The sequence below is a fragment of the Plodia interpunctella genome, chromosome 26, assembly GCF_027563975.2.
Source record: "Plodia interpunctella isolate USDA-ARS_2022_Savannah chromosome 26, ilPloInte3.2, whole genome shotgun sequence".
Taxonomy (NCBI): Eukaryota; Metazoa; Arthropoda; class Insecta; order Lepidoptera; family Pyralidae; genus Plodia; species Plodia interpunctella.
Genome location: NC_071319.1, coordinates 5,110,859 through 5,130,689, shown reverse-complemented (window position 1 = coordinate 5,130,689; position 19,831 = coordinate 5,110,859). Strand labels below are relative to the sequence as shown.

The window sequence follows — 19,831 nt, the reverse complement described above, 5'->3', positions numbered from 1 at the left end:
GGCTATCTTTATCACTACATAGTATAAAACAAGGTCCATCGCCACGTCTGTCTGTTTCTATGCTTTCTTCTTTTGAACTACGCAACGGATTTTTATGTAGTTTTCTATGTTGTTTAGACAATTTTTTATCAAAGGTTTATATTTACAAAACCGCCTATTAGAAGTTGAAGCCGAACAGGGACGCTAATGATTAATATCATCGCTTTTAAGTTAGAGCTTCCGCTATAAAAGTGTAAAAACCGCATCAAATTCCATCAAGTAGTAGTGTAGAAACATACAAACAGACAGAAAGACAGACAGACGGACTAGAGTGTGACATATAATTACTTGTACAGACAGACAGACTAGAGTGTGACATATAAATACTTAGTAGATAATAATCCGATTTGATTTATGTTTCTGTATGCATATATTATTTACCTATGAATTGTTATTAAATAAATATATTAGGACAAATAACACAGGTTGAGCTAGTCCCAAAGTAAGTTCGAGACTTGTGTTATGGGATACTAACTCAACGATACTATATTTCATAACAAATACATATATAGATAAACATCCAAGACCCGGGCCAATCAGAAAAAGATCATTTTCCATCATGACCCGACCGGGGATCGAACCCGGGACCTCTTGGTTCAAAGGCAAGCACATTACCACTTCGCCACCGAGGTCGTCAATTTATTTATAATAATTATTATTAATTTAGAATTGTTACTATTTTGTTACTATTTTATGAAAATTATCTTAAAGCCAGTGGTTATTATGGGTATTATATATTATGGGTATTATGTGGACCGATTTTGATTATACTTTCTCAGTTCACCAACTTATGCAAAATACGTGTTATCAGTCTAATGCGTCAAAAGATTATATGTAGTTACTACTAGTTGTTACCCGCGGCTCCGACAGCAAAAAGTACCTAGCCTATGTCACTCTCCAGGTCTCCAACTATCTGCACACCACATATCACATCAATCTGTTGCTCCGTTTCGACGTAAAATACGGACAAACAAACACACTTTCATATTTATGATATTAAAACAATGGATAGATTTGCATTTAGACGTTTTACAAGCTTTTATTGTCTGCAGGAAAATCGTGTTGTATAAAAAAATCATGTCCGCGTAGAGTCACGTTGAAGAGTTCCCCCGTTGGCAGACGACGCCGGGTGCACCATCAGTTATCTAAAGATATCCAAATTTCAGATCATTGAACTGAAACTTGTAATGCACCTGGCGTACATATAGAATACATCGGAAGATGGGACAAAGCGGGTCATATTTACCTTGCAAGATTTGACACACACTAATTAACATTAACTTAAAAAAATAAGTAATAAAAACCTGATTAAAAGATATTTGTTTGTGATATAAATTAGGATTCGTCCATTTATTATAAGTAGTTGTCATTTATTTCTGTAATCATTTGCACAAAACACTTGTGTCGAAAAATCAAAACATATGGCGTCTCGACATTAGCATAGAAGAGAAGCAGGCGGGCACAGCTAGTATAGCAATCTACACAACAAAACTAACTATCTTATTTCGCACCTACTAAACAAATGTACTTAAACTTGCACGAGTAATTGAGATTCTATTCATTAGAAACTCCCACATACCATGGGATTTTATTTCATACAAATTTCATAAGTATCTATGGCAAAATAGAAGTAAAGATTTCTCATGCGAGCTCATGGCAAATTAAATAGTTTTAACCGCAGATATAAAAGGTTTGTTCCCATTTGTACTTTGTATTCGAACGAATCAAAGCATATTCTCACTGTGTTTGGGTTTGTGTCTGGTATTTAAGTTATGTCTGTTTTAAATTACACGACCTCTGGTCAAAATTGGCCTGTACATCTGACTACTATACTCTCAAATATCCTGAAAATCTGTCCAAAAGAATTTGAGTTTATTCCCTTACATGCATATAAGCTTATAGTTACGTATACATATATACAAATATTATCCCCTTCTAGGTAATATACTAAAGACCGCAGTATGCCCCGAGTATGTCCGTAATTAATTTAAAAGTAGCATATATGTTACTCCTGTATATGTAGTTTATCTCTGTACCAAACTTCATCGAAATTAGACCAGTAGTTTTTGATTCTCTTAAAGAGGTAAGCGTATGTGAATTTGTGACTTTGTCAGAACATCTTTCACATTCTTTATATTTTACATCATCACATCTTTCTTTATATTTTATCTCAAAATTCCGACGGGAGCGAAGCCCCGAGCAACATGACAACATCTAGTTGTATATATGTATAGGGTATAGGGACGAAGCCGATAGTCGCAAGAGGAACACTCCCCCTATGAATTTACACCTCGTTAAATTACAAACTGGAACGTTTAAACCACGTTTAACGCCCATTGTGGTCAAGTCGACCCGGATTACAATAGACGGTAAAATTTTTGAATAGGTTTGACAATTCCGTGGCGTAGTGGTCACCACGCCTGTCCGCTATGTGGAAGGTCCTCGGTTCGATTCCCAGCGCGGGCAAAATCTATAAATTTGTGATCACTGAAATATTTGTCTGCGGTTCTGGGTGTGTGGTGTCAATTTCTGTGTTAATGTCCATCGGACGCAAGCTAAATGCAATTCAAACTAACAATAAGTAACAACAAACACAAACAATAAGTAAACAATAAACACCTTAGCTTGGGTGACCGACCTTTATGAGAATTTAACCTAATCTCTATTAGACTATAGTACATAGTACCTACCTTATATATTATAAAACGAAGTCCTCTACCGCACCTGTCTGTCGCGATTAGAAGGTTTGGGGGTATAATTTATTATGTTTTTACCCGAGCGAAGCCGGGGCGGGCCGCTAGTATCTCATAGATTCGAATGTCTGTCCGTCACACAGTACACAGTTGAATCTTGGTAGAACCTAGATTGCTTTGGAAACCCAATATATAAATTTGTGTTGTGATTAATTTTTTTTTTAATTAACATTTTCTACGTAAGTTTTTATTTTCGTTAATGAGATATTATGTCATCCCACCCGAAAAAAAAACATGCCCTGCACGAGCACGGATTATTTGTCACGCATTGTCGTTGAGTCGTCCTTCGTCGGCAGCCGATTCTGGATGCACCGTCAGATCATAATAATGCATTGTACAAATTATATGTACATGTCTGTAAAATTTCAGCTCAATCGCTCGAAGATATCTGCTTCAAAATTGATTTGCAGAATCCACCCGAACATATATTGCAAGTTATCTTATATCAAAAAAAAATGTTATGGTTATAAAATATTCAACAAGATTCCAAAATTCACACGCGAATTGCCATTAAATCATTTTAAAAGACAATTAAATAAATGGCTTCTTGATAAATGTTTTTTTTTTTGGATTACAATTGACATTAATTAACATTTTATTTTTTATTTTAATCTGATGTCATTTTATATATTTTTTTAATATGCTATTATTAACATTTGCATGCTGTTGACAACGGCTAAATAGGCTTATTCTAAACCATTATGTGGATATTGTATTAGGTACCTACCCTATTTAAGCGAATAAAATGATTTGATTTGTTAAATTAAAGCTTATAAAATAGCCAGTGTTAAAATAAATATCTCAGAACTCAATACTACAGCTAATCCAAAATACAATAATAACTGACCATAATTACGAACAAAACCATATCATTACATCTCACATCTCGACATTGAATATTTGACAAGAGCAGTCAAGATGGCTCCGCTACCATTCACAAACATAAAGCATTATTGAGGCTATAGCCACGAGCGCACAATCTTTACCCATTAACTCAGATAATTTAATCTACAGCACGAAATTGCACCCATTTTTGATAACTCATCAATCCAGTCCACCAATTTGTGCAACACAAATCATACACTATGTTTTTATTACGCCTTAACACGTATCCAAAGTAATTAGACCTCTTCAAGATATTAATTCTCAATCAGTTTATATAAAAACTTAGAAATATGAGAGGTCAAATGAAAATGGCTTTTGTACTACCTATTTAAAATTACTACTGGCCATATATGGAGAGAACAAAGAATAAGATTCTTACCAGCCAGCATACTTCCAAGGACCAATAGAACACGAGCGCTCGAATTTCGAACAATAAAAGCGCGATCGAATTTCGAAATTTGAGTAATGACTCGTTTTTTGTTTTTTAAATACTGATTCGAGATTAGGAGTAATGGTTTCAATTAAAAATTGCGTATAAACATCGCTTTAGCACAATAACAGCATGAAATATATAGTGAATCTCAGAAGATTGAGATTTTGATGACAATCTGAGATAAAGTTAAGGATATGCCCGCTGTAGCAACAATTGATGGGTTCTTTATTTTATTAAATCTTGATAAAGTCAAATATATGGAAAATGTAAAACAAAATTGTTTTTTTTTTGTAATATATATCAGCACTAAAATATATTCGTTGGGGATAATCAGTTCTAAAAGTTTTTGTAGCTAAGTTTTTGATATTCTTATACCTAATTACAAATTGTTGAATTATTAATTTCATTGTTTCAATTATAAGCATACGTAAGAAATATATAATGTTGATATGAGATGAGACGTAAACATAATACCGGTGACGTATTTTACGAAGGAAAAATTGATCCATCATCGAATATTTGGACAAAATATCTACAGAAAATATTTAGGAAGGTGCTCGTAAATATTTAAAAAAATATATATTTCACACACTTCCCGTCTCATTTTTTCTCATGTTTTTATTTTTATTTCGATTAAATTTAATGTCTCCCATTATGACCGACTATGTACTTCATGATACTAAAAAGACTGCTAGAACATTATCGTAAAATACCGGCACATTTAATAAGTTACTATAAATTTGCACTCATCATTTGCAAAATCTCGAACACGTCCAAGAAAAAATGAGATCATTATTTTCAATAAAACCATATAATTTCAAAACCAAGGTCGCTATTAGGCGCATGCATTTTATTGTGATACAAAATAATGTTAATACAGAAGATGGTCATCACATTATTACAAGACTTTTCGAGTAATAACATCTGACACCTGACAGATGTCAGATTCTTACTCGCCTAAAGGCTAAATAGTCTGTGCCTAAACCCCATCAAATTCCACCGAATAGTTTTTACGCGATGCGCGAAGAAACATACATACAAAAGTGAAATTGTTTAGTCTATTGTCACATGGCCATAATAATTTTAGTGATACCCAAAAGCCAAGTATTTGTTCCCAGCGTTATTTATTTACCGGATTAAGTTTGTTCTTCTGTACATTCCATATTTGACGAATATATGTTCGCTGATTGTTAAATTTCATCACTATACTTTACAAATGGTGCGCCATACGTCATAAAATTGTCTATCTCTTGTTGGCATCGCCACAGCCATTTACATATAGGCGGGATTGACTCAAATTATTCACTGAGATGTTTTCATGGGTTTTGTTCCTTATACAATCAAGGATTGTTGCGCAAGAGTGACGGAATGACCGGTAACAATGACAATTTTTACAAGACAACTATAAAAAAGTAACGTTTTCATCTGAATCTTCTCAAAAAGCTGCAACTGTTTTTAAATATTCTTTTTTCTCACGTGTGCCAATTGATATCATCTTTACATTTTTTTTTAAATATTTTTTAACTCAGCGGTGTTGCTTGACCACATAAAAAAAAGACAAAAAAAAATCGTTTTGTTGACTAAATATTTGAAAAATAATATATATAAAAACCCATTTATATTCCAATACTATATATATATATATAAAATAAAAAAATAAAAAAAATAAAAATAAATTTATTGATAGTTTCTTAAACTACTTACGCTAAAGTACATGGTTAATGTAAACAGCGCCAAATCCGCATGCTCCACAAATCAGCAACCCGCGATTGAGCTAGGAACTAACCTGTGATTACAATTCACGTGAGGCGTCATGAGGGGCTTACGGAAGTGGCTTATTAAAGAAACAATTGAAAAGAATACAGATATGTTTGATTCAGTAATTCCCAAACTAGAAATTTTCTGTATTTTGGGAATTTGTAGAAATTAGTCTGTTGACACCATATTTTGTATTTTAGAAAATAAAAATAAAAATCTTATTTCTACATAAATATATGCTCTCTACCGTCATTAAAAGGAAAATAAAAGAATATGTCACAAGTGCCCATTTACAACTCAATATATTCGCATGCATGTATTGTATATGTATATTTATTTATATTTATTTTTGAAGTTTATTTTTGAAATAGCTCATAAGTTAGATAAGGTCTTCTGTTTTGGTATAATCTAGTGTTAATAACCATTGTTTAATTTTCTCTTTAATTATTCTTTTAGAATTGGGATATATATTTAATATCTTATTAACTTTATTATATATGCAGCATCCAAACACTTTAAAGTGCCGAGATGCAAAAACTGTTCTGTGGATGGGGGTAGCGCACACGAGATCCGATCTGCGTCTCCGCTCATATATAGTCGGGTCATATGGCATTTGTGTGTGTTTCCTTTGAAGGGTCATCATAATATAGATCTGTCTTACTGTTAGCACTGATGTATCGGCATAAAGTTTTGTAGAGGAATACCGATAAGGTTTTCTTGTCATAACCTTAAGAACGGCTCTTTGAGCTCTTTCCAACGGCATAATCGTGGTCTTGGCTGCACCACCCCATGCAGTAATACAGTATGCTAATAAGGACTTACAAAGTGCATTATAAACTAGCTTTAGTGTATCCAGGTCTGCGCATTTATTTAGGTTTTTAAAAATGTATATGAGTTTTCTTATTTTTGGGATTAAAGCTTTAATATGCTGTTTCCATGTTAAGAAATTATCGATTTGAACCCCCAAATACCTAACAGTACACGATCTAGTTAAAGGCAGACAGGTACAGTTTGAGAAATTATCCCCACAAGTATGCGCTTTGATACTGTATTCGTTTTCTGGAGGCAAAGTGGACGAGTTTATCGCAAAGGTTATATAATTTGTTTTGGTTGAATTTAGGGTTAGTAAGTTTGAGTCTAGCCAAGACATGATCTGGGATAATGATTTTTCAGCACGCTCAAAAGCTGTCGGCCAATTTGGAGCTTTAACGATCATAGCAGTGTCGTCTGCGTAAACGAAAATCTGGCAATGAGGGATGTGAAGCTTACATAGATCATTTATGTATATGAGAAACAAGGTTGGGCCAAGAATAGATCCCTGCGGGACACCAAATACAAGTTTTCGCTCATCACTGACCACCCCATCTATCTTTACACATTGAGTGCGATTTTGTAGGTAGTCCTCGAAAATTGAGAGGGGAAGACCGCGAATACCAATGCTTTCTAATTTTGTTACAAGCAAGGGAATCGAAACGGTGTCAAAGGCTTTGGATAGATCCAAGAACATACCAATACATCGGTGTTTACCATCCAATGCCTCAACAATCGTTTCGAGTAATGAATTGACTGCATCTTCTGTACTAATACCCCTCCTAAAACCAAACTGATTTTTTGCTAGAATATTTTTTGACTCCAAATAGTTTATCAGCCTATTGTTTAAAATCCTTTCTAAAATTTTAGAGAGAGCAGTTAGAACCGATATGGGTCTATAATTGGACACATCATCTTTATTTCCAGACTTATAGATTGGATGCACTAAAGCTTTCTTAAAAGCATCAGGAAATTTGCCAGTAGATATCGCTAATTGACAAATGTGGGTAAGCAAGGGAACAAAAACCAGTTTCGATGTCTGCAAAATACGTGCAGATATACCATCCCAGCCAATAGCGCAGTCACTGCGGAGACTTGTTATTATCGCATCTATCTCGTGTTCATCGACATCATAGAAAACCATTGAGCTTGGCTCAGGATGAGACTTCACCGTTGGGCTGTTGGGGGGCTGTCGGTTTTGTATAGCACACGCCAAGGATTTACCAACGTCCACAAAAAACTCATTGACCAGATTTACCGATGTTTTTTGATTAGGATGCAGATTTAAAAGGGATTTTGCATCGGATATCGAAGGTTTTACATTAGCTATTGTCTTTATAACACTCCAGGTAGATTTTGAATTATTTTTAGCATTATTTAATAATTGTTTATGATATGTGCGTTTAATATTTTGAAGAAGCTTGTTTATAAAATTCCTATATCGTGTGTATGTTGTTTTGAGTATAAGATTATCGGGATCTCGCTGTAACTTCCGGTGCATTTTATCGCGGTTTCGGATACAACGAAGGAGGCCAGGGGTTATCCAAGGCTTTATATTTATTTTGCTGCGTGGAACTTTCACTGTACATGTATTATTTTTTATTATATCTGATGTAGTAGAAATTAAATTATTTACCGCCAAATTTACATCCTGTGTCGAGTAAATATGAGAAAAATCCGTGTTTATTATAGTACGATGGATATTTTCGTAATCTATTTTAGTTTTTGTATTTAATGAGCCTTCAGGTTTTTTCTTGAGATTCGCTATTAGGAACGTAGGTTTGTGATCCGTTATATGCGTGTCAAGAACCAAAGTCGTAGAGAGCAACTTGGATTTCAGCATCACATGATCGTAACATTTATCACCTCTTGTCACAAACGTGTGAGTTGGTAGGAGACCATGAGTTGCATTTAAATCTAGATATTCATTTGCATACGAATCCTCGTTATCCAATTTTATATCTATATTTAAGTCTCCCACCATACTTAAAACTTGAAAATTTGGTAAGGACATGAACAAGTAATTAAGACTATTCAAGAAGGTGTCGATATTTTGATAAGATGGTGAACGGTACACAGCTACCAATGCAAAGGACTTTCCAATCTCACATACCAAACAATCAGCTTCTTTTATGCAATTTGGCTCATATACTTTGCAATTAATATTATTTTTAACAAATAGTACTACGCCACTGTTTTGATTGGCATTTTTAAGAGTGTTATGGCTGTTATATCCAGGAATCTGTGGCAAGAAAGGAGCCTTAGATAACCAACATTCACTGAGAACGAGAATGTCGGCCGTTATATTCATAGTAGCCAGTAAAACACTAAAAGAGTCAAAATTATGATTTATGCTACGTATATTTAAATGTATTACAGTTATAGTATTAAAATTATCACACTTCAAATAATTTATACATTGTTCCGGAAAGCAGACAAATGAACGCGATGAGCTAAGATTCTCAAGTTCCGACGTAATAGTAATAAAATTATCTATAATCATAATTAAAGTAAATTGATATATATTTTGCATAAAAAAGAGGGAACTCAGAAAAAATCAGCCCAGCGCACGTGACCGGGGTCAGCAGCGAGTCCGATCTATTTAATCCGATACTCTTAACTACATGAAAATGTTTTGACAAGCCTCTATTACAATACACAAGTATACTCGTAAATACTTCACATGGCACATGTAAGCATAGCATATTGGGCGTGGGAGAGAATTTGTGACATTTAATTTTACGTATGTTTATGCTACATCTAAGACGGTGAGAGATGCATAATAATAAATTAAAAAGTACAATCTTAAGACTACAACAGTTATGTTTAAAAACCCATTTAAAAATAGAACTTACAAGATGAAACAAGTGCATCACATAAGAAAAAACATAATAATTTCCTGAGGCATCGCTACCATCTAGTCATTTCCCCTCTACAGCGTCCAGAGCCGCTGCGGAATCCACTCTAATAGCTTTGGAATGTTCATATTTTCGAATATATATTTTATTATTTGCAGACCAGCAAAATTTATAGTTGTGTAATTTGGCAAACTCTCGACATTGATAAAATAATTTCCGTCCACTTCCTGGGATAAATTCAGAAATGTAAATTGGGTATTTTTTATTACCTGTAAATCCTATCAGAGATGTATTTAGCTTATCTACCTTGCCATTAGAGTCATTAAACTTGCGAACCGCTGCAAGGAAGTTATTTTTATGCGACACCGTTGTGAACTCAGCAACAATGGGGCGGGGATTACCCGGTTTTCCTGGGAGACGGTATACATCTCGTATGTCAGAGGACTGTGTGTTGCAGCCTGTAGCAGCTCCAATACCTGTTATATGGGAGAGAATGTCTTCCGTTGTCTCGAGATCAGCACAAGGGACATTGCGCACTTCTATAGCGGAGGACCTAGAGTTGAGTTTTAGGTCGCTTAATTGGGTTTGTAGCTGTTGAACGTGGTTGACTAGACTTTGCTTCTCACTTTCCAATTTTTCAATTTTACGAGACATTTTTTCCTGAGTTTCTCTCATATCTTCAAGGTTTTTCACAATACACGTATTTGTCTGTTGAATTTGGAGATTTTGATGCTTGATTTCAGACACATCATCACTTATTTTTTTAAAGAAAGCCATTTGATTTGCTTGGAGCGATTCCATCATGACTCGCATTTCTTTTTGAAAATCGTTCGTTATAATATTTTCTGGAGATAATGACTCCACTCGTAAACGTTTGCACCTAGTCGTAACGTTGATTTCCGGCGCATCATATTTAGCGAGATTCGGTATATCAGAGTCGGATTGTGACATGGTAGGAGTATTCGGTGGCGTTCTTTTAAGCGGCATGCTACTGTTGCAGGGAAATCTAAGCCTTATTTCGTACACTGATGTGCTCAAACTACAGTGCTACAAGACTCGGCAACGTCGTAGACGGTCACGGCAGTAAGTATCGTCGTAGCACCAACTATATATAGATAGTTATACTGATTTTCTTTGTTTATTATCGCAAAAAAAGAAAGAACAATTATAATAAGTTCAAAGCGTCTTATGTTGGTCTGTGACATCGTAGCAGCCAAACGACTGAACCGATTTTGAACTAGTATTTTTTTTTTAAGATATAACATAATCTAGAGTGTTCTTATATGTTTGGAAAATGTGCGTTCAGCCGCTTGGAAACCGTCACCTCTTTTCTGGCAGATGAGATGATGCCAGCAACTTCCGAGTCGGGTATCTTAAATTTTTACTTATTAATTTTTTTATCATCCTAATATATTCTACTTTTCGATTCCATTGTCATTCGAATTCAAAGTTGGTATATCATACACTAGTGTCAGTATCAACAAAGTACTACAATTGACAAGACAAAGTTGACTTAAGTTGACGTGAAGTTCCGCCCACGTCATGTCTCGTAGATCAAGGGCTAATTCTCAATCAATTCTTAATACATGCTAAAACGGAATATAACACACACGACTTTCTGAACAGTATTTTATTAATGGAGTGGTTTGTCATTACCTTCTCCATTTCATTAGATTGGTGTACAAACTCATGTGGCACTTGTAGGATTCGAACCTGGGATCTTTTGATCACAGGCGTCTTAACCACTGGACAATATATAATAGATAATTGTATGTCGACCTCCGTGGCGTAGTGGTCACCACACCCACCCACTATCTGGAATCTTAGGTTCGATTCCCACCGCGGGCAAAATATTTTCACTTATCAATACAGATCTACGGTCCTGGATGTATTGTGCTCAACTGTTTGCACCTGCGATAAAGGTTTAGTTATTGTTGTGTGCTGTCGAGCGTTGTACATTTATTTATTGCTATTATGCAAATCTCGGAAGCCGTGACAATATGACATGTATGTCTGTCAATACGCCCAAAATTTCGACCTTTGTATAATACTTATCATTTTCAATGATTCGTCCTTGCTTTCTTCTTAAAGAATAACTTATCGCACAGTACATCGCGCACGTCAGACTCCCATCAAAGAACACACATAAAAACAATAAACAAACGTTTATTATGTCTTTTGGACTGTGGTCTAAGTTACAAGTACAAGTTACAAGTAATAAGAGAGTACGATTGCTCATTTTATTTATAGAGCGGGCTTGTAGTTTTTGTTACAAATACGTATACAGACAGTTTGACGACCTCGGTGGCGCAATGGTAAAGTGCTTGCCCGTAAACCGAGAGGTCCCGGGTTCGATCCCTGGTCGGGTCATGATGAAAAATGATCTTTTTCTGATTGACCCGGGTCTTGGATGTTTATCTATATATGTATTAGTTATAAAATATGGTATCGTTGAGTTAGTATCCCATAACACTAGTCCCGAACTTACTTTGGGGCTAGCTCAATCTGTCTGATTTGTCCTAATATTTATTTACTATTTATTTAGATATTGGTACAAGGTGTATCTATAAACCTATGGATACAATCAAGGTATATCTGTATGAGAAAAAGTATCAGATTTAGATATAGATTATTCTAAAGTAGACAGCCTGTAGGACAGAGGGGCATCTAAATGCAGTTTTCATTTTATCCATGTACCGTATGCACAAAATTTCAGCTCAATCGTTTAAAGATATATACTTCAATATTGAGTTGCAAGATTCCATCCACTCGAATAGACATAGGAACATATAAACATAATGTATAATATAACTATAACATTGCAAGTTAAATAAAAGCTTGTAAAAATAAAATTTACACGTATAGGTACGTAAGTAAAGGTCCAGTGAAATTCAAAATGAATGTGTGGAACAATTGATAACATTATGGCCACGTAGTTATAGCCAATGACTGAGGAAGCAACCGGCACAACGCTTAGAGATAGATGAGATAGTTTAAGTAGGATTCCACTTTCGTTCATCCATCTACCACGCAGATATATATCTTTCCAAATACCAATCGATTATTCTCTCAACACTTGCGCCACAGATAAAATATATTCGGACACAATCGGGATATAATTGCATGGTCCTTGCTCCACATCTCCGACATTTGTTTATTATACTGCGGTTTGATCAGACGATGAGATCGGATTTATTGTTTTCGTTTCATTGATATCCCAGCAAAAAATTGCGCCTTGACTTGATACTTGCCTAGCTCGTCCGCGAGTACCTAGGCGCATACTCACTAGAAAACTAAATGTTTGCAGGTTTCACAATGTTTTCCTTCACCGAAAGCATTTAATCCAATTCCTCACTAATAATATTGTAAGTTTCTTTATTTGTTACGTCTTCACTCAATTTACTCAACCAATCTTACTGAAATTTTGCATACATGTAGTTTGGAGTATGGAAAAGGACATAGGGTACATTTCATTCCGGAAAGATAAATGTGGGAAATTAACGCAGGCGAACCCGCGGGCAAAAGCTAGTGGCCTATATTAACTACATGAGACAGATTTGTATACAAACTCATGCGACGCGACTCGGATTCGAACCTGGCAACTTTCGCGTTTTAACCACTGGACCACCACCGTGTCACTCAGTTACGACACTACCATGGGTAGGTATAACCTTTAGTAACACTACTGTAACTAGTTGCCTTCTTAACCACATGGTATGTGTAAAGAGTTCTAAACATTTAGTTAACTGCGGTCGTCTTCCGTATGAAGTGTGTAGTGTAACGTTTAGTTCGTAATTAAATTGTATTCGCGGTTACTGTTTCCATTGACTGTTTTTGACGTGACAACGTCTTAAATTAGGTTGCGGCTGGGAGTCACTTATGAAAAAGTGTAACGCCCGGTAACGTTACGATGAGTCACCGAACGAGAGAGAGGCCCGCCGAATGCCTTGCGTCTCTCTCCCACTCAACTATGATCGGTCTGCCGCGCGCGTAAAAAGACGTTGTCACGTAAAATCTTCGCCCGTAAAACCGACTTTACAGGCAACCATTTTTTTTCATGAAACATTAACACGTAACACGTCATTGAGTCCACTATACACGATATCGGAAAAGAGACAGCAATTTAACGTTAGTAACGTGCTACGTGATTTCGTGGTAGGGTTTCAAAAGGTTTAGAAGAAATTAATAAATAATTATTTGGGATCATATGATCCCAATTTATTAGCATGTTACCTAATTGGTTATTTATGTTTCGGAAAGTCAGTAGTGTTGTTTTAAAAAATAACGTTTTCTAGTTATGTTGGTATATTCCATATTAATTTTATATGAATATATACTTACAGGCTAAGTAAACTTAGCATTCAATGTTATGCAGATCCATAATAAGATGATTTTGAGGGTGTCGTACTAAAATGAAAATTGAATGATTTAATTTATTTTGGAAAAAGTACTTAACAATTCAAGAGAAAGGTTTAGCTGGTGTATAATATATTATGGTTCTTCTTGGGCGAAGCCGGGACGGACCGCTAGTAAATAAATGAAATAAAGCAGACTCAACGTTACTGGTAATGTGTTGATAATAAAACAGCCATTAAAACCGTGTTACAACGGACACACACTGAGATGCTAATCTTTTCTTACATAAATACTCTGGTTGCGGTATCACTTAGGGAAATCTCGTTTTGTAATGAACTATCAGACGGTTGAATGTAAGTAGATGACCCAAGGCTTTGTGTGGCGTTTTTAGTCAATGTTCCCTTTGCCTTTAGTCAAAATTCTTTATTAAACTTATGATGATATAAGAATATCACTTGATGACTTCAAAAATTACCGCCTACTTCCAAATCGCTGACTCAGAAAACGGCCATATTGACGCGATAAACTCTAAAAATATAGTTTTCAGAGTTTTCATCAATGTACTGAGGAAAGTTTGGGTCTATAATTTATTATGGTTTTACCCGAGAGAAGTCGGGTCGGCCCGCTAGTAAGGGCACAAGGGATAAGGGCATTGATAGCTAAGACTAAGAAGCAATCAAATCTTACGCCATACACTATCTTTACCTAGGCCACAGATTAAATAATACCCCAGTACCTAGGCTAAATGTTCTCCGAAAGTGAATAGAGTTACCATTAAAAGACAAAGTGTTCCGTCATATCCAACACTTTTGGTAAGGTAACTTTCATTTTCAGCAGTCGGATGGCAGTCGGTAAAAGAAACATATTTTTAATTAGAAGCAATGCCATCTAGTGGAATAAGGCAACATCAATAAGCTCGCGCAAGAACTCGCGGCGCTCGTAGTTTAATAATGTTTTGATCGTTTCATCAAGTTATTATATCACCAGATACATTTTTATTTTCAGTAGAAAAAAAAAGATATTCGAAATGTATGTTATGAGTAACAATTTAGTTCTCAATAAAAATAAATCTAAACTAACAGCGCCATCTGTGGTTGAGTAGTGGAAGTCCTTGCACGTGTTTTTAAATCCTTTGACCGCAAGCCGCCTCTGTCGGCTTTTCTTTTTATAAAGCCGCGAAGGTCGCGAGTAGAGATCCGTTGCTAATAGAAATATTTCACTTCTTGTCGTGTGTGTTATTGCTAACACTGGAGTCTTTTTATTAAAGTCGCCTAAAGGCATCTGAATTATTTTTACAACTACTATGGTATCTACAGACGAGTAATATTTTACAAAGTTGCCTAATTTGACTTTCATGATATATGTATAGGTAATTATTTATAGTGAATTAATAAATTGAAAAAAAAAAGAATATTAAGAATATAAAAATGTTTACAATAGTACTTTTATTTAGGATGAAAAGTACTACCTTCCATCGAACTTCTAACTCTCTCTCTTTTCCTAGTTTCTTTCTTAGACGTAGAGTGTCGGAGCCCAGGGTCCGCTTTTCAATTCTTTCGTCTCCACTTTGCACGGTCGCCGGCATCCCTGGTTGTCAGAGCATTTTGGTTTCGCAGTCTCGAATCGAATCCTATAGACAGGAATAAATATAAATTGTTTGTTCGTGTTGTTATGTTTATGCGTAGTAAATACTATTATCCGAAACATGTTTGCAAACTTAAATAGTATTAGTACCAAATGTAAAAATAAAATAATACGGATAATTCATACGGAGCCACTGACCAAATAAAAAAAACGTTTCTATCTTGACCGCAATCGGCAAAGGCCGCCGCCGTGTGCTTTTGAAAAACGCCGAAAACTTCATTCGCGGCCAGTATTTTGCTCATACTGGTTGTGTGTTGTGAAAATATTATTTTATATTTCTCTTCGACTTTCGTTTAGAAAATAAGGTAAGAATGATAATTAAGTCATGTGTAATTGTGATATTAAGTTATGTAGCGATTTAATATTAGTCAAAATGATTATAGTTCGATCCAGTTTGTACCTATTTCATATGTTTTTGCAATGTAGAAATTGACTGTGAAAATAAAAAACGAAAAAATATTTATTCCACGGCTGTATACATAAATTAATAAGTTTAGAATTAGTTTTATTTCAAGCTCCCAAAGCACGATTCGATTTTCAGTATGTATAAAAGTAGGTACCTACTCTGTGGAGTCGGATTTTGAAAGTGGCGCTCCACAAGCTTTTCGCATTCAACTTATTCACTTGTTTTATAAATCGCTCGATATTTGTTTTAGTTAATCAATGCTTTAATTATTTTTTGTCAAATTGTAATTTAATCTCTTTTGGAATTGATTTTTTCTACAACCACACCAAAAAAACCTATAGGCGAAACTTTCATTTGATCTAATAAGTCTAATTTCCGGCATAACTTCAAGAAAACAATAGGTACCTACCTAAACTTTTACTTGTAAACAAGACGAAATCTATAAAAACATGTTTTACTTGAATTCTGAATGAAATTATATATGTGAATTTTCAGATGAAAATGTTCCCATCCAGGCACATGCTCGATTACATGACAGAAATAAACAGACTGTTTCCGAAAACAACTGAAAATGGTGAGTTTTAATTTCATATTGGCCATCTGTATTTTTTTTTTCCTTTTTTTTCGCTTCATGCGGGCAGATCTTGAGATAATTCGACTTTTGAATTTAATATTAGAACACTGTGGCCTTAAATTCAGTAAAAGAAATAGATTGTTAACTCAAAAAAATCAAAATGTGTTCATTCAGAGTGAGTTTTTGGATTCCGGCGTGTGGTTCTACCATAGAATAGGACAACTCCATATAATCTTGTGATGTATTACGTGGCGACTAAGGGACTCATAGGCTTAACAGCTGAAAGGTAACAAAAGCATTCCCAAAAACAGTTCACTTTAGGCAGGCGGCCGGTTGTCAAATTATATACCGGCCGCGACATACTTCTCTATCATCTCATCTTCAAAATGTAATAGTTCATTTTATTCAAGCCATGGGCTTTGGTGCATCACAGCTCCCAATGTAACTGGGAATAAGTATGTGAAAATGAGAGAGAGAGCAATAGACTCTCCTCCATTTGATGAATAGCAACAGTTAGGTGTCTATACTTACATAGTCCAAATATATCGTCACTAGCTGCGCTCCACGTCTTAGTTCAATTGAAAGAAAGAATTTCAGGATAATATATATCCTATGTGCTAGTCCAGGTCATATTTTACCCTCATACCAAATTTCATCAATATCCAGTAGATTTTGCATGATTTCCTGACAAAGGTCCTCACTCTAAACTTGCGGATTTGTATTTGTAGGATATTAGATATTTTCACAACAAACCAGAATAAGTTTAATCACTAGTAATTTTAATAATAATATTTTCATACAAATGTTGATGAATTTTTTTTTTCTAATTTCAGAGACCAGGCTACAATCACCAGGCTTCTTCAGCAACACTGCAATGCCATCGCCACCAAACCAATATGGCATCCCCAACCGTTCATCCAGCTCCAACGACTCCACATCCCCCGAGGCTTTTCCAGATTTCACTGCTTTTCCATCCACTCCAGAGTTTAAACTTCTCTCTAACACTTCAAGCCCTCAGAGCTCTGCATCTGACACTCCGATTGGTGTAAGACGACGACCAATTGTAGGCCGGAAGATTCTCTCAACACCGGAACAATTTAAAACCTATGAAATGCCTCAAACATCACCAATTCAAATGCAAACTCCAATGAGAAGATGGGATCATGAACAAGACTTTTCTACATCACCATTCTCAACTGAAGAGCTAACTGCTTCTAACCAAAAATACATGCATCATGTGTATTATGAATTATTCCCAAAGGAGAATAAAGGATTTGAGTTCAAAACTCCAGTGAAAGTACAGAATTCTCCAATGAATCTGAATAGAGGCTCAGTAAGCCCAGTTTCAGGCGATGATTCGAGGGCTATGGCCATTTACAAAGCAAACCAGAATAGGTCGCCAAAGTACAGTACCGCATCAACATCTAATAATGTAGCTGCATGGAAAATGTGCACTTTTTGCCGAAAAAATGGGGAGACTCCTATGGTATACATGACACACAAGGTAGGTTTTTGTACATTACTTTTTTAATTTTAAAAGTTTCAAGGAAAGTAGTATATATAAGTAAAAAGAAAGGAATTCCATCAAAAACAGTAAAGTGACATCTAGCTGCTGTTTTCAAGTGTACTGTGTCCTTTGTCAGTTGTACTATCATCTTTAAACAATAAATAAATTTGAATCTGAATTATGCCCACCAAACAGCTAATTCTAGCCTAGCATTATAGTTTCTCAACTCACGGCTCTCTACACCATAAGGGATAAATACATGATTCTTGGATATTATTAAAGTTTTTTTTTATCTATACTATTATTATAAATAGGTAAGTATTTGTGAGTTAGTGAGTTTGTATGTTTGAGGCCTTTCGAAGATTACCCAATCTTCGAAACTACCAAACCGAGATTTCAAAAATTATTTCACCATTTATTGTGTTTATAAAAAATAAACATTCCCCACTTTCAGGTGAAAGAAAGAATTGGGAATGACTTTGTGGTAACCTGCCCAATTTTGAGGTCGCATGTCTGCCCGACCTGCGGAGGTTCTGGGGACAATGCTCACACTATGTAAGTTATATTTGGCAACATTTTTTTAAAAATATTATATTATTATAAAACATAATTGAAAATTTCTGGCATTCACATTTACATTAGGTATGTATTATAAATATAAGCAACATGTCATTATTGCTATCCTTGTAAGCATACTTCAGTACCTACTAATTCCATGGTTACAAGACTACTCTGTTTACCACATACATACTTACCTACAATCTGTCAAGAAACAGAAGAAAGCGGATTTTTAACGAACTAGGTTTTTTGCCATTGCAATACCAAATAAAATGGTGAAATTTGGTTAATAAAACACCCAGTGTTGCCAGCCAAAAGTAGACAATAGATTTAAAAAGGACCCCGCTCGCGTCTGCAGGAGACACTTCATCATGTAATTAATAGGTACTCCGTACAACGAAGTACTTACTAAATCCATGAATAAAATTGTAAAACAGGCCATGTTTAAAAAAAGAATATGATGGAACTTTAAAGCCGAGAAAACATTGTCAAAATTTTTATTTATTTTTCAGTACCTACTGCCCAATTCTACGCCATAGGAACCATGGACTTCCCCTGCAGTCCACCACTATAACTCTGAAGAACACACGCGTCAAGAGCAATGGTAGGAAGCGCTTTTAACCCTTATCGCGCTCGCATTACGGTTGCTTGAGGCGCAAACTAATTTTATTTTTTTAATTTTATTTACTGGTTTTTGGGATTTTTAATTCATAAGCATTGCACTGAGCAAAACATGCATGGCACTGTGTTAGATTAAATAATAATAATGATCTCAAAAGGTTGCCATATAAAGTGGAAATTGGTGTTAATTTACTAAAAACTATTAATTTAACTTGAGGTATTTTTATTGTAGGTTTTACTTTATGATTTTAAAACTATGCTCATGACACATTTTTTTTTTACTTTTTGACCTTATGGAAATATTTAAGAATCATGGAAATTATGACGAAGATTGATCAGGATCATAATTTTAGAACTATTTACATTATATGTGACAATGGGAAACAATTATAAAAAAAATATTAAACATTTTTTAACACTCAATATGCAAGAGAAAAATATTTTTAAGATCCGACAGTAACCATATTAATTTTTATGTTTTTGACATTTATTTTTATTTTGACTTGGAAATCCAACAATAATGACTATTGTATATAAATGATCATCTTATATTATCATGACCATCTGTTTTATCTTATCATGTTTTAAATTAAAAAATTTCATATCTTTGTTTTAATTTCGTGATTTTT

General features: G+C 34.9%; 1 protein-coding gene and 1 non-coding gene across 3 annotated transcripts; one reads left to right on the top strand and one right to left on the bottom strand.

Annotated features, from left to right (window-relative positions):
- Positions 1 to 599: 599 nt before the first annotated feature.
- TRNAQ-UUG (transfer RNA glutamine (anticodon UUG)) lies at positions 600 to 672 on the bottom strand. Its single transcript has one exon. It is a non-coding gene; the product is annotated as a tRNA-Gln (tRNA).
- Positions 673 to 16,384: 15,712 nt separating this feature from the next.
- Positions 16,385 to 19,487, top strand: LOC128681103 (uncharacterized). 2 transcript variants are annotated; one of them, XM_053764709.2, is made up of 4 exons: positions 16,385 to 16,516; positions 17,350 to 18,020; positions 18,478 to 18,578; positions 19,094 to 19,487. In XM_053764709.2, exons 1-4 carry the CDS (start codon positions 16,438 to 16,440, stop codon positions 19,200 to 19,202), a joined length of 960 nt encoding a protein of 319 aa, XP_053620684.1. In that variant the 5' UTR covers positions 16,385 to 16,437; the 3' UTR covers positions 19,203 to 19,487. The 2 variants fall into 2 exon arrangements, with proteins under 2 accessions (XP_053620684.1, XP_053620685.1); XM_053764710.2 differs by lacking the exon at positions 16,385 to 16,516 and adding an exon at positions 16,655 to 16,802.
- The last annotated feature ends 344 nt before the right edge of the window (positions 19,488 to 19,831 follow it).